This window comes from Amblyomma americanum, chromosome 8 (genome assembly GCF_052857255.1).
Source record: "Amblyomma americanum isolate KBUSLIRL-KWMA chromosome 8, ASM5285725v1, whole genome shotgun sequence".
NCBI lineage: Eukaryota > Metazoa > Arthropoda > Arachnida > Ixodida > Ixodidae > Amblyomma > Amblyomma americanum.
This window is the reverse complement of record NC_135504.1, coordinates 76,881,914-76,897,621: the sequence shown is the minus strand read 5'-3', so window position 1 is coordinate 76,897,621 and position 15,708 is coordinate 76,881,914. Positions and strand designations below refer to the sequence as shown.

Here is a 15,708-nt window from a genome sequence, read left to right as displayed (position 1 = left end):
ATCTCTTGGAACTCGCACCTTTCTTTTGTTTGCCAAAGGCTTCGTGCTGTATCGTTTGTCCTGTATAACATCAGATATTTTATGCCTTTTTCTGTCCGTAAATGTGTTGCACATGCTCTAGCCTATAGTGTACTTAGGTACGGAATTACTGTTTATGGTCATTGCACGGTTCGCTGGCAACACAGGGTGAATTTGCTTTTGCGTTTGCTTCTAAAGAATATTGATTACGACCTGTCCATTGGTAATGACATTGATATTTTTAGAAGACTAAAGCTTCCAAGTTTTAACTCTTTATTAACAGAAACTATTGTGCTAAAACACTTCTGGTACAGTCAGTTCACCGTTCCATATGTTCCTGCTCGGGATTTAAGACCAAAATACCGCTATTGCATTCCTCGGTCCTCAACCCGGTACGGAAAGCGCACACGCCATTACTATGTGCCTGCCTGTTTCAATAGCTTGCCACCTACTGTACTCCGCATGAAAACTAAATACACCCTGAAAAAAACTTTGCGGCATGTCTCCGCGCTGCTTCCTGCCCCGTAGTTATTTCATCTACTTACTGTATTAATTTCAAATTACTGTAATCTCTCTTGATGTTGTAATAGTTATATATTTGTTTCACTATGTTTGGTGACCTTTTTCTTTTTTGCAAAGTTCATTGCAACGTCTCTATTTTCCTTTGTTTTGCCAACGTTCGCTGTCTGCCAGGCGCTGCCACTCAAGCCCTTTGAGGCTTTGGTAGGCCTGATTTATGTTGTCTGGCAATTGACATGAATAAAAGTTCTATCTATCTATCTATCTATCTATCTATCTATCTATCTATCTATCTATCTATCTATCTATCTATCTATCTATCTATCTATCTATCTATCTATCTATCTATCTATCTATCTATCTATCTATCTATCTATCTATCTATCTATCTATCTATCTATCTATCTATCTATCTATCTATCTATCTATCTATCTATCTATCTATCTATCTATCTATCTATCTATCTATCTATCTATCTATCTATCTATCTATCTATCTATCTATCTATCTATCTATCTATCTATCTATCTATCTATCTATCTATCTATCTATCTATCTATCTATCTATCTATCTAACTGAATTCATTAACACCAATGACAATTTCAGTTCTTTGTTACTTTGCGGCGGTGATTCTTATCTCAACCAAATCCCTTAGACTTGTTCCATGCCCGTCAAATGGCGTTTCGTTGCGCTTGTTTTTTAACCCGTTAGCGTTAAAGGCCCCGTTACGCAAAAAATCTGGCGTCGGCGTTGTCTGTGAAAAATAACGACCATGACTCTGGAGGGTGGTGTCCGGAGCAGGTCATCATTAGTAGAGAATGACCTTCTGCATATATGGCATTTAACCCATCACGCTATCGCGTCATACCCTTAAGGCGAGCTTAAGCGTCCTCTCTATATTTTTTTTTTTGGGGGGGGGGGGGAGGAGGAGGGTCTAAGTGCCCACGTCCTATTGCGGATGGAAGTTGATGAAGGCGACGATGTGCAAAGCACAGCGCGAGTGGCTGCAGTTTGACACTCAGGGCGAAAGGCTCTGACGATGGCCCAGTACACGTGGAATTTATTACAGAGAAATGAAGTTCTCTTCACGCAAGTTCTATTTACACAAACAGGTGCCATGTACGACTACATTTACCATAACAGTAACAGAATTTCTCTCTCCGTTTTGATGCCTGCCAACCGTGGCAGTTCACAGCTGGCTCTTCTGTGTATCAACCTTGGCAGGTGAGAGGGCTTTCCTTTGGCAGCGACCTTGCAGTCTCTCCTTCCTTTCTCTACCTTAGAAAAGGGGGAGTTCCCCTCTCTCCATTTTGCCATCTGCCAACCGTGGAAGGTCGCAGCTGGCTCCTCCGTGTTTTTGGAAGGTAGCATGACCCACCTCCAAACGTGCCACTTCCCACATTGCATGTGGCAAAGTGTGCCACCGTCGGTGGGTGCGGGGAGATAGGGATCTTAGGCTACCGCGTAATAAAGCCGGGGCGATCCTTATGCCGTCGGTCATGTGCCGGTGGGGTTCTCAAGGGAACGAAGGACTCCACATGTGTATGAAATGTTCCACGACGACCGCTGGTGTTGACGTCCTCCACCTAATGAAGACGCGTGGAGGGGCAAAGGCCTCAAGGAGAAGAATGGTAAAAGAAGATCAGCGACGTCCTGCCAGCACCACCTTCTTAGGCGGATAAAAAAAAAGTCAGAGCCTGCTGAGGTTCCTGGCCGACAGCAGCCTCAACGGCTACTTTTGGTATATAGATAGCCCGATCTTATGCCACAGTCTTGGAGACAAAGAAAAAAAAACAAGTCGCTTGTCGATACTGATGTCTGCCGAGAATATGGTTCTTCTACAAGAGAACCAGAATGACTGCGGTCATTTCCACAGTAGAGGCAATGTTTTCGGAACAGAGATTTAGCGCACAAAAAAGACAGTTATGGCTTATAATAATGAGTCGAACAGGATTACATGGCAAAATTAAGAGCTTTCGAAAGTTACGCTACAGAAGTATTTTGATTGGTGTATAAATAATGGGATTCCGAGGTCCGTGAGTGGAAACAACGAAGGAAGTGAAGAGATACGCCGCTGTGATTAAGCCTTATAGGACTCTGGGAATTTAGAAAATATGAAGGAATTTGTTTAACCCGGGAAGGCGAAACACTGCGTGATTATCGTTTTCAATTGCTGTTGTTTGCATGAAACCCGCCTTGTGCTCGGTACTTGAAATAACGCCACACACAGTATACAGGCGTGTTTTCAGTACATACGAAAGCACGCCTTCTGAAGCAGTCCAGAGGGATATGAGGTGGCGAAAGCTGGAAACACGTGAAACCAAAACCAAGGCTCAGAAAGAAGAACGAATGGAGAAGTGCATCAGAAGGGAAGGGCAGCATTTGATTTCACATACTTGTAGCGCTGTCGTATCGATATTACGTGCAGGAGAACAGCGCGATTGTTGCCAACTAAAAGTAAACATCACACCGAAGGCGTTATGGCAACCATGAAACAAAATGTACAAGACGCAGAAGGAAGTCACTGGATCAATAAAATGCTAGACATGGTGACATTGGAGCTTTGTGGGATGCCTAAGGATACAATCAAAATATAGACGTTTTTCGACACTTCTTAATGATTTTCAACGAGACTTGGACTACGTGGTTTTTTAAGAAGAAATGATAGCGACGAAAACTTTTACACCAAAGATGATTTTTGCTGTTGCTTAAAGGAAAACAACAAAACGACAGAGCATGCTCTTATCCAGCTTAAGACAGTGCAGCGCCTTGTGCACGAGGCCACCTTAAAGATGCGAGATGCTCTGACACGGTCCTTTAAAATGACCACGGCATGGCCAAATTTCATAAAAGGAGAAAAGTAATGCGCAATTAGAATATTGGTGGTGAATAGCGAGGCAGTAGCACTGTTTCTTCATTGCCTTCGCTTATATAGCTCAAAACGTCCTGTCGCAGATGCCAGAAATTGTCAAATGCTTACTGATGGCGCGCGCTCCCAGAATCTCTTAGAGCCTGCAGGGGTAGCTATTTCGGCCTCTCAAGAGTTGCCCTCGGCTTAGATTGACCAGCTGAGCCTTAATTCATCTACCAAATGACAAAGCGGGGTGATGATTTGCCGCCCCGCTTTCGCCAGTCGCAAGGCAGAGATTGGGTCGGAGTCAAAGATTCACAAAACAAAAACAAGCTTTATACAGCAGACACACCATGCAGAGCAATCACATAGTGCTCAAAGAGCTGATGCACAATGTTTTCGAAAACAATTCAATGCATTGCTGAAAAGAGGGTACTATAAAACGGCATATCTTTCAGCAATGGACACTAATCCACGACAGAGGTAAACCAAATAAACAGTAAACCGGGCACTACAAAAGTCCGACGACTGACCGGATGGTAACCGCAGGGCGAGGAGCGGATCAGAGATAAATCTGGAGCTAATAACGGCCGACACGAAAGAAAGAAGGGGTGGCAATTGGCTGCACTTTTAATGCTAAGGCAAGGTAACCGATGGTCGTTAAGGGTAGCGGATTGGATTCCAAGATATGGCAAGCGTAGCAGGGGGCGGCAGAAAAACAAAGGCTATATTAGATTATGAAGTTAGCGGGGATTCGGTGGCCGCAGGTGGTACCACAGGGTCAATTGGAGGGACATGGGTCAGGCCTTTGTCCTGCAGTGGGCGTAGTTAACCCGACAAAGATGCTGATGAGATGAAATTGGCTAAGTGAATTGAAAGCTAATAATCATCAACATCCGCCTGACTAGGTCCATTGCATGATAAAAACCTTTCCCGTGTCCCTCCAATTAACCCTCTCTCGTGCCAGCGGCGGCCACTGAATCCCCACAAACTTCTTAATATCATCAGCCCACCTAACCTTCTGTCGTCCCCTGCTACGCTTGCCTTCTCTTGGAATCCACTCCGTTACCGTTAAGGACCATCGGTTACCTTGAATTCGCCTTACATGCCCTGCCCAAGCCCATTTCTTTCTATTGATTTCGACTAGAATGTCATTAACCTGCGTTTGTTCTCTCACCAACTCTGGCCGCTTCCGGTCTCTTAACATTTCACCTATCATTTTTCTTTCCATACCTCGCTGTTTTGTCCTTAATTTAAGCTGAACCCTTTCCGTTTCTGTCCCGTAGGTTAATACCAGAGAGATACAGGTGTTAACGTTTGTCCTGAGAGAGCAATAGTTCAGAATTATCACCATCGCGATAGAAAGGATCGAGAAGCGTAGGTAATAGGCCGTATATTGGAAATGGATGGTTTCACTGAGGCCCTTAGTAGGACCGGCCTTTGCCAATACATTTCCAATATTGGACAGATTACCTGTGCTGCTTGGGTAAGATGCAACTCTCTGTCCTTCATCAGGGCGTTTTATTTCATTTTGGCGGCCACTTGAGCCGTTACTTTTTGTTACCACAACACGCTGACCCGCTCCTTGTGCCTGTGCGCATGGCTGGTCATATAATGTTATCTGCCACATAGGGCGCGTCCGCATCGACACCTTCTGACATGCCGATTGCTGGCTCTCGCCAGAAACAAAATCGCCTTAACGCAGACTATACATCGAACAGTTGACTTTGCAAGAGCTTCCCTAACATGGACTCTTCAGAAAGATTGCAGGACGCTTCCAAGCAATACAAGAAGAGAGGAGGCCGCGGTACGACACCGCCAACTGTTTCATTCTTCCTTCCACAAGGACGGTTACAAACCACCTTAATGGAGAGCATTTGGGAAGAGCCAACTGCCGTGGTACAATGGTTATTTTGAACCCCTTGGCCAGGCAGGCCAGTGTCTCCCGTTCTAAGTTTAAGGCGTCGCCTTCCAGGAACAGAGGTCCACGAGCCATAGTCTCTCACGGCCCAACGGGTGACACACCCGCAGTCATCATGATAGATACCGGTTTATTCTGGACCAAACCAACGCATCCAAAGGGACAGATCATAGAACATATCGGCGGATCAGAGCATACGGTAGAGGTTCTCGTAGACCTGAGCGTGACAAAACAATAACTGGCACGCGAATGGGGCGAAGCCCATTGACAAACGCTCAAAGGAGTACATTAAACTTGCCTGCTCGCTTAGCAGCCACCCACGCCAAACACCTATTCTATCTTTGAATTACTAAAAAACCGCCACAGACGCAAGACAGAGGGAGAAGACAACACAGGGCGGTTGTGCTGTCTTCTCCCTCGTTCCTGCGTCTGTTGCGGTTTTTAACCATAATGTCGCCCTAACTGGCCTATAACTTTACCCTGTTAAACTATCTTTGAAGATGACACTCCCGCCTTCCCTTCTTCATCCTTGTAGGGTGCCGCCCTGTCGTCCGTGCAGTACATCCCGATGGCTCGTGCTGGCTGTCGAACGCCTGACCGCGCCCAACGTTTTAGATAAGGACCGTTGGAAAGTGAATAACACAGCGCAACGGAACGAGGACAAAATAGAAGAAACACGAAACACAGCGCCCGTCCTGTGTTTCGTGCCTCTTCTAGATATATTGTCCTCGTTTCGCTGCGCTGTGTTTCGTTGCGCTGTGTTAATCGAAAGTATGAACCAACTAGCCCAGACAAGAATCCTCTTAGAACAGTTGGAAAGAGAGAATAAACATTTAATTGTAAAAAGAAGAAGACAGGAGCGGATTGTGGGTGGGGTCCTCAGTCCAAGGCTCCAGTGGCTTCCTCCATCGCTTTGGGGATGGCGACTTGAGCCTCTCTGCCTTCCAGGGTGCCGCTGGCCAGCGTCACCTCCCACTGCTCCCGCGCCGCGTTGTACGACTTTAAGTGGTTCGATTTGAAAACTAGCTCCGGGGATGCGGCCCCGGTTCCGTCGCCGCTTTAATCTCAAAGAGACGCAAGCGCCATCCCTAGAGCTGAGTAAGTTCCTTGTCCATTGTACCACGCCCGTTGGATCCGCTTGGTCACGTGGTCATTTTGCTGCTCAACTGGCCTACGCTGGCTCGCGCCTCGCAAAGTCTGCGCCGAGTGCGGCTGCTTCTAGTCGCGCGTCGGTATGTTGATGTTCACTGCTTGAATTTCGTCGACATATTTATAATTCGCGTGTACTCTACACCTGGGGTACGAGAGGGCAGGACGCTGGGGGTTGAGCTTTTGTGTTCAGAACTCAGCCGAAACTGAAAGCCCTTTTTCCGTGGTTCCACATGGTGAAATTGAAGAAACACGACGTGGAGCTTGCGCCCTCGTATTTTGGCTTGATAAAAATTTCACGTGGGTAATATGCAGCTGTGCAAAGTAGTTTTACAGGTCGGCTTCGTCATGGCGGAAGTCCTAGGAGCAGCACTAAATTTCGCGAGGTGCGGGCCCCTTAGTACTCATCTCGCAGCACCGACTGCACAGAAAAGCACCTTATTGGGAGATTTTCCCTTGACTTCTTTTAACAACTGCATTCAGGAATGAAAAATTGAGTGATTGAGATTCTCAGAAGTAAATGAAACACCCACTGAATAACGCAGCCTCAGCCTGGGCGCAAACTCGCATGTAATATCACCTCGTTAAATACGAAGTCTGAAGTTTATAAGCCGCCAAAACCGGCTTTTAGGAGGCTAACGAAACTTACTTGCCCCGGTATACATAAAGATAAGGTTAAAGAAGCCCGGACAAGGAGCTTTTACGCTTCCATGACGGGGCACAGCATTCCCCCACTTTATCGGCTCCCTGAAAGTTTGCACAGCTAGGACGTCACCACGAGACGAGCACCGTTTGCCAACGCGTCTTTAACGTTCCCGGCTAAAGTTATGGTTTTAAATGCTACTAAATCGTATTGTTTCATTGATACAAAAGAGATGAAGGCGGAAGCTATATTTGTATTCCTTAAATACGTATTTGTACGCACTCGAGCCACCTGCCGCGGTGCTACAGTGAATTAGTAGCTGCTCTCCTCGGAGTAGCAGACGAGCGCCCATCTTAAAGCGACCGTAGCGCCACTGGCCAGACGGCGACCGCGTTGGGTCAGCGCCACTCCCTTGCGCTCCGCGGCAGTTTTCCTACTGCCCTTACCTAAAAATGTTGACCGCGCCGTAACAGCGCTCCCGCCGGAATTTCCCGGCGCGCTTATTTTGCTGCCTTTGTCGTCACCGCAGCGATCGGGTGCCACATCTCGCGAGCGACATTTCAGCCATGCGCACTTCCGCTGCATCCACACGCACTTTGATGACTCGCGCACGCAGCTGAAATCACTAAAAAGAGTCCGTGGAGTCCCACAAAGTGTAAGACAACGTTTTAGTAAACATAGTTGCCCCTTCCGACATATAAAGCTGCCTCACATTTTCCTTTCTTTTGCTCTCTGTCATCCGCCAAGGCCTACGTCCCCTGGAGGTTCGGGCGAGAATGACTGAGTACCGAAAGAAAAAAAAAGTAAACGCGGTATGCACGGGCCTTCCCACAGATGACAGTCCGTGATGGGAGAGGTATTCGTGGCAGTTCTATAGTTCAGACTGTTGACGAGCGTGCTCGTGAGCGAAGGCTGTAAGCCGCTGTCATTTAGAGAGGGCACTTCAACTGCGCCACAAAAAAAAAATGTTGAAGCAGCATATATAAGAACGTAGTAAAATAGAGATCCCACATAGCCCAAAGGCGTGAATGGGGAGGTCGACCTAAGCATGTTCAGGTGAGTATACTGTCCGGACTCGCCTAGCGCGTAGTTGATTCCGTGCGCCTTTGCGATTGCGTCATCACTGGCGACTAAATGAGGATGCACTAACAGCAACAAATGTGTCTAGTTGCAATGTAGACAATCTGCTATCGCACAGCCCGCGCAAGCAGCCTCGTATCGAACGTTCCAGCCTGCACTTGTATGCAGGGCGCACCTGTGCCCTGCAATACACACCCGCACGTCGCCGGATGTTTACGGAGAATGCGGCTATATTCGCTTTTTTTGCGTGCGTGTGATATAGAAACCGCTAAAATTTGGGCGCCGACATAACGTAAAACGTAAGACAATGCCCGTATCAAGCGCAGATTCGACATTGTATTATTCCTGTGTGTGAGGCGCAGTGGCAACGTTCAACCGATTGGGGAGCATACGCAGCATAACATTCATCAAAACTATTAATCACGCAATTAGCTCATTACAGTAAACCGCATCGAAGTGAACGGTAGTATTTTCGGTGATGTTTGTTTCAACTGAGGCTTGAAAGTTCAGAGCAGCTGCGAGGAACGTTGCGCTGCATCTTTGTTTATTTTTTTTACACCATAATGAAAATTAAGGAAGGCTGCGAAAGCGGTGGAAATCGTCATAGATTAGCGAATTTAGAGCAAGTGTAAGCTTCCTGCTGTGAACGCTTCACAAGGTGTGGTGCGACCATTCCGAGCTAAAAAAACAAGTGGAAGCAATTAGGCGCAAAAAGTTACCTCCCCATATGGCACTGCGCCTACCCTGCGAGGAGCATTCGCGTTTCCACACAGTTGGCTTGCACTCCGTATTTGGGAAAGGTGAACCAGTGTTCTCTGTCGGGGTCCTCTTACTGTGCATTGGATACGCCCTGTGCCTCTCGAGCCCGCCGGCCTGTCGTTGTGCTACTTTGAACGCCGATACATCGTTTCCTCCGTCAGGTATCTGGAACCTTGTCTAGCGCCCCACCGTTATTTTCCCCTTTGCTGGAGTGCACTACAAAAGCCGCGGAGGGGAGTCCATGGGAGTAATCGTGTTTCTATGAACACCAGTTACTTAATAAGACCGTGAGTTACCCCGTCAGAAGCTGATTGCAAAGAGATTACCCGAATGATGAGTCTCCGCTGAGGAATTACGAATTATCGTGTAGAATAAGACAGGAGATTATTGAATTTTTGCTCTCTGAACATTCAATAGTTTGCGAAATAAGTAGGAAAGCGACACAAACATGCCTAAAATTGAGCCTTGCCTTATACCCCTTGTCACCGCTTTGGTCAGTAGTATGTACAGTCTCTGTCAAAAGTACACAGCCCAAACGGGTCTCCGTCTGAGCCCCCAAGCGTAGCTCCTCTTGCATACTGAGGAACCCTGGTCTCAAGAAGGCGGGAGAAACTTAAGTACTCAACCCTCCCAAGCTACGACTGTCAAATGTGTTTAAAAGCCTGCTATGCGGCTTAGAAGCTAACACTTTGGGTTATATAATGTAACGGGTAGAAATATATATTTACAGGACTGGATTATATATACAGAAAGAGACACCAGAGGAGCCATAGAATAACGGCCGGTGCCTGAGTACACCTCGTCCTCCTTGTCCAACACACATACAAGCCCCATGCTTCGCCATCTTCTTTGTCCTAGCCTACGGCCGTAACATAACTCCCGTCGGCAAAAGCACCGTCCCAGTGCTAAGGAGAAGACGTATCATGGACGAGGTATGGCTTAAGCCGAGCCACATGAAAGACGTCAGTCGTTCACCGGCACGTCAGCCTACGGCCGTAACAATATTTCTGACAAAGACTACGTTACAGCTCTAGCGTTGGGAAGGCGAACGAGAAAGTTATAAATGTTTGTCTGTTTTTCCAGATCAATTCACAGCCTGCTTCGACGTGACGTAACACTTCAAGTAGCGCAGCCGGTGACCGTAGTTTATTGCACGTTTATGTGCGAACCAGTGGCACGAAAATGAAAACGTAACCGAAGGGCCAAAGCAAGATCGGAGATTTGGAATAGTGCGCATAATTCCGCACCCAAGGAGTTGAACCGATGAACAAAGGAGTGCTCTAACTTCCGATCTACAGTCCGCGTGTTGTACATGTTTAAGTACTGAAATTTGTCGCTTTGCGGACTTGTCTGTGGGGTAAAATGTTTAGGGGAATCCACCAAGGCGGAGTCCGGAGTTCGAACCCGGGACCACCGGAGCAGTCGCTCTGCCAACTGAGTTGACTGGGACGGCAAGCGTATGGAAGGGCAAATGCGAATTGATCATATGTTTAGGGGAATCCCCCAAGGTGGAGTAGATTTGTAATAAGGAATTACCCATTAACATCCACCCAAGCGCAGCCATGTGGCGAAAAGGGGAAGCTATGCAGCTTTCTGAGAAACTTCGCAGTGAAAAGAAAATCCGTCTTAGTCCGGGGTTCGAACCCGAGACCATCGCTTCACCGGAGCAGTCGCTCCGCCAACTGAGCTAACCGGGACCGGGGCACAGAAAACCATTGATTTTTTCAGTATCGCCGAGTATGGCATGATATAGACAACGCTTATTCTATAACGAAGTTTTGCTATACTTGCGCTGAGCGGGCAGACACTTTTTAGGCGCAGCTTGCAAACCTGGCTTCTGCGGGAAGTGTACCGGGTGCGGAATATGCAATAAAGAAATTTGTTTAAAGCAAAAATTAAATTATGTGGGCTATTCATCGGATGTGGACTCAATACCGAAAATTCTGGTAGTCGCGTGAAGAGCGAGCACATTAATCAACCACAGCAGGCACCCACACCGAGCAAGCGGCGGCTCCGCCAACGGACCTGCGCTGAACACCGCGAGGCTTCGAAGCCATCCATAAGTTTCAAGAGTGCTACAAATTGTTTTAAAGATCTTCCGTTTGGTTCTAATAGGAATTAGTGAGGGTTGATTAGCCCAGGAGCGCTTGTGTGAGTGAGAATGTTTGTCAACGAAAAGCTCGTCTAACCGGTGCATCAATTTTCCGCAATTTACATTAACAGGAGTCATCAGGAAATTGCGCCCGCCACTACTGTAGACGGAAAAAAATCCGAGGAAACATGTCTTCCACATTGATGAGCCTGGACGCCGCGGACATTGCTGTGTTCGGCGTGCTGACCGCACTGGGGTACCTGGTCGGAATCTACTTCTCCTTTGCTCATCGACGGCGCCAGGTACGCGTCATGATCCTCATGGTGTCCAGGACGCTGTGATGACGTTCATTTCGAGTCGACAAGTTGGGTTGCGAGGCTTGTAATCACAGATTCGGTTCATTCAAAGCGTGTGAATGTACTCAATCAAGCGCGACACAGGCGGCAAAACAGAGAGAGAAGAACGCAAAATAATAATACTAATAATAATAACAATTGGTTTTGGGGAAAGGAAATGGCGCAGTATCTGTCTCATATATCGTTGGACACCTGAACCGCGCCGTAAGGGAAGGGACAAGGGAGGTAGTGAAAGAAGAAGGGAAGAAGGAGGTGCCGTAGTGGAGGGCTCCGGAATAATTTCGACCACCTGGGGATCTTTGACGTGCACTGACATCGCACAACACACGGGCGCCTTAGCGTTTTTCCTCCATAAAAGCGCAGCCGCCGCGGTCGGGTTCGAACCCGGGAACTCCGGATCAGTAGTCGAGCGCCCTAACCACTGAGCCACCGCGGCGGGTAGAATGCAAAATGCAGTCGTCGTATTGTGCGTACTACTTCGCTTGTGTCGCCGTTCGTTTTGAGCTTGTTTACTTATGAATTTCGAGCAAACATATCCGGCTTTAAGTCGCAGTGTTGGATGGGTGTAAGGTAAGCTTGCCCAAGAAAGCACCCGTGCGTTACCAAGCCAGCGCTGCCGGTTACTTTTTCCACCATTTCGATGAACTCATATCGGCTGACATAAACGTTAGAACTACTATTTCCACAACTTCGCTAACAATAAAAAAGGAAGGCGCCAACATTACTAGACACGCTGCTGTTCTGTTGCTGCCGGTTGTTGCTGAGCGGGTTGTTAGCGACATAAAGAAGATTGGCGTATTGTCAAGAGAAAGTGCGCGGCGTGCAACGTATAACAAAAAGGGTTGTGCTCATCTGCTTGGGCAAATAGAGCGGAGCAAGTTGACTTGAGCAAGGCATGTAAACCTGTGGAGAAAAAATCGGTGTTAAAAAAGTGGACTTGAAGCAAACGAAAGGGAACCCCTGGGCGGTACAGGGTCTAGATAGAACATTCGATTACGCAATTCTCTGGGATAGAGTGGGCGCTGCTGAAACAGGCCAGGGCTCATTAGAGAATGATAAGGCAAGGCTTGATCCTCTTACTCATGATTGCTATTAGCGGAGACATTAAAAGCACGATGATTTGAGCCTAGCCTCTCTGCAATAGGTGGAATACTATCGTTAAAACGATAATAATTATTGACGAAAGTGCCATCGCATAAGTGCTTGTCATGAAAGTTCTCATCGCCGGCCTCGGAAAATTTCCACTTGTACACTCAGCCACATGCGGCGGCTCAGCTGTGCTCACGAAGTGCACGTGTCTACGCTAAAACGAAAACAAGCATTATGATGGCCTTTTAGTGGAAACGCGCCTTATTCGCTTAGTGTAGGAGCACGAGGGCATGCGTTTACGCTTGTATCGCGCGTGGCGTTGTTCCGGGTCATGATGGCGGCCCCTTCGTAACGTCGGTAGGAATGTGACAGATGTCATGCTCGATCGTTTCACCTCTCCGTCTTCCACTGATTACTGTGCTATACGTAGAAGCAAACACTTTGCGCTTTATATAGAAGAAAAACTTATCAAAAAAGTATTCGAATTGCGCAAGTTCATAAAGAGAGTGCTGCGTTGATGTTTTGATCCCATAGAGTGGTCGGCGAAGACGAGTGCTATGACTGCTTACTGCGTTACGAAACACAGCGTTGCAAACACATAAAAGCGATCATATTGGGTTTGTTACAAAAAATTATATTTTTCACAACTGAGGCTCCTAAATTCTCAGTGTTATTTTTGGCATAAAACTAATTTTAAATGCGGACACGTTTCTGCAGCGGGATAATTTCTTCTCTGGGCCACTTACACTTGTTGGCGTTTCTCTAATGAGACAATTGCTAATAATTATGATGTCTACTGATTTAATAAAAATAATAATAACAATAAACGCCTTTATTTTTCATAAAACATGTTTACAATTTTAAGACACGGCTGCCGAAGCCATAAAGGCTTGTAGGGCAGTAACCGGCAGTCGGTGAATGACAAAGATATTGCAAAAAAGGAGTGACAAAACAAGCACACAAGAAAAAACTTAATACCAAAAGTAAACAAGAATAAAGAAACAGTCTAATTTGCCCAAATAAGCGTTTTTAAGAAATGCTTTAACTGTGACAGCGAAGAAACTGAGAAGGTTGAATCAGGCAAGGAATTAAGAATGATTTGGCTGAAGTATTGTTTACCATATTGCTTGAATTACTGTCAACTTTTAAGTGAAGGAAACAGCGCGAAAGACAAGGACGTGACAGGACCACACAGGCGCTGAACTAAACACTGAGGTTTCTTGTAAAAGAGGGCAATTTATAGGTCACACAAAAGAGAAAGAAAACTGCATCAGTCGGCTACTATCAACTGATAAAAGGCGTAAAGGGGAACTTTAACGCGGCTGATGGCGTAAAACAATTAAGTTCGAATCTGCGAGCGAAGTTAAAACTGAAATACATCGCTTAAGAAAAGAGAAAGAAGAAAAAATTCGGCAGAGGCACTTAGGACTGCATGAGTGTGGGAATGCGAAAGCATTACTGTTCCTGGTTGCATTGTTTACGCGTAATGTTTGTACATGCATTAAAGTTCTTTTGTACGAGTTTATGAAAGCCACTTCTTTGAAACAGGCCAGCGCTAAAAACCACAAACACAAGGCGAGAGAATGGCGACACGACAGACATGAGTCCCTTGTGTTTGTCCTTTTTAGCGCGGACCTGTTTCTAAGAAGTGCTTAACCAACTAACCCAGCACCAAGTTTTACTAAAGAAAGCCACAGCGTCTTACAGCGTTCCTGACGGTGTCCACGCGCGTATGACACCACCCGGAACGCTGTACGAGGAATAATTGCATCACAGTTTTGATACCATAGTCTGGAAAGGCACAAAAATGAAGGGGCATATGTCGTCGGTTCGAACCCCTGTCACAAGCTAACATCCATCTTGACTGGCTCATGTAAGCTATATTCATTGAGAAATCATACACCACCCAGAACGGTGCATGACAAACGGTTGCGTCAAAATTTTGACACGAATGTCGGAGAAACTAGCGCCACATTGAGGTTGGGCAGTGGGGAGTGTATGTAGACGAAAGACATGTATAGGATTGTTTGAAGTGGCGGTGCTCGGCTTCATGCGTGCGTCATATGGACGCCTGATGACGTCATCTTATGTTTCTTGCCATCGCTGGGATTTTCTATACCATCTGCGAGTATACACACAGACACGCTGCCGGCTTCTATCATAATGGGACTAGTAACGCTGTAGCATTAAGAATTGTGCATCTTGTTGCACAGATACGGCGACCCAAAGTAATGAAGGATAGAAGTGTCAACTCGGGCGAAAGTGGTCATCCATGTATGCAAGTTCCTTGTGCAGTGCGATCGAAGGGGTGCTGACATAATGTTGGCCAATCTTGCGAATGCACAACGCGTCGTTTATCTTTTGTGGGCGCTTTCCTTGAATGTAATTAGTATGGTGCACCTTGTGAAAAAACGGAATCCAGTTTGCACGACGCACAGGGTTCTGCCAGATTGCTCCCACTTCCAGACCGGACGTCATTCTTGCGCTCCAATAACCGGGCATTTATGCAATGACCGGACTGGCCCCCGTAGCGTCTGTCATACGAAACTGCGATCTTGTAAACAACTCCAGTCTTACGTACGACGGAGCGTTCTTATGGTTCTGCGAAAACTTTTCGCATCACTGCAGGAATATTATCGGGAAAAACAGCACCACAATATATGCGAGCCAATTTTTCTTCCACAAATCTACGGGACAATGTACAATAACGGTCTAGGGTTAAATTTTTTTAAGAAAAAAAATAATAAATTTTCAATGAAAATTTTTTTGCCCATGCTACAGAGTGACGTTTTGTCCATGAACATGTTGCTAGGACAAAGAGACCTTTTGCTCTGTGTTTTCTGCTGTGTATGCGAAAAGGAGGAAGTCATAGTACACGTAGGCCCGCTCTCTGGCTTTAGAGTCGTAGTAGTAGTAGTAGTAGTAGTAGTAGTAGTAGTAGTAGTAGTAGTGGTAGTAGTAGTAGTAGTAGTAGTAGTAGTAGCAGTAGTAGCAGTAGTAGTAGCAGCAGCAGCAGCAGTAGTTGTAGTAGAAGTAGTAGTAGTATTAGTTGTAGTTGTAGAAGTAGTAATAGTAGTAGTAGTAGCAGCAGTAGTAGTAGTACTGGTAGTAGTGGTAGCAGTTGTAGTAGTAGTAGCAGCAGCAGCAGTAGTTGTAGTAGTAGTAGTAGAAGTAGTAGTAGTATTACTTGTAGTTGTAGAAGTAGTAATAGTAGTAGCAGCAGCAGCAG

At 46.4% G+C, this 15,708-nt stretch overlaps 1 protein-coding gene across 2 annotated transcripts in view; it reads left to right on the top strand.

Annotated features, from left to right (window-relative positions):
• The first annotated feature begins 8,078 nt into the window (after positions 1 to 8,078).
• The window catches only part of LOC144100453 (putative sodium-dependent multivitamin transporter), a 121,334-nt gene continuing 113,704 nt past the window's right edge, over positions 8,079 to 15,708 (top strand). For both annotated transcript variants that reach the window (XM_077633407.1, XM_077633406.1), the window contains exons 1-2: positions 8,079 to 8,159; positions 11,166 to 11,336. In XM_077633407.1, coding sequence (XP_077489533.1) covers positions 11,223 to 11,336 — 114 coding nt within the window. In that variant the 5' untranslated portion in view covers positions 8,079 to 8,159; positions 11,166 to 11,222. The remainder of the gene's footprint in view (positions 8,160 to 11,165; positions 11,337 to 15,708) is intronic.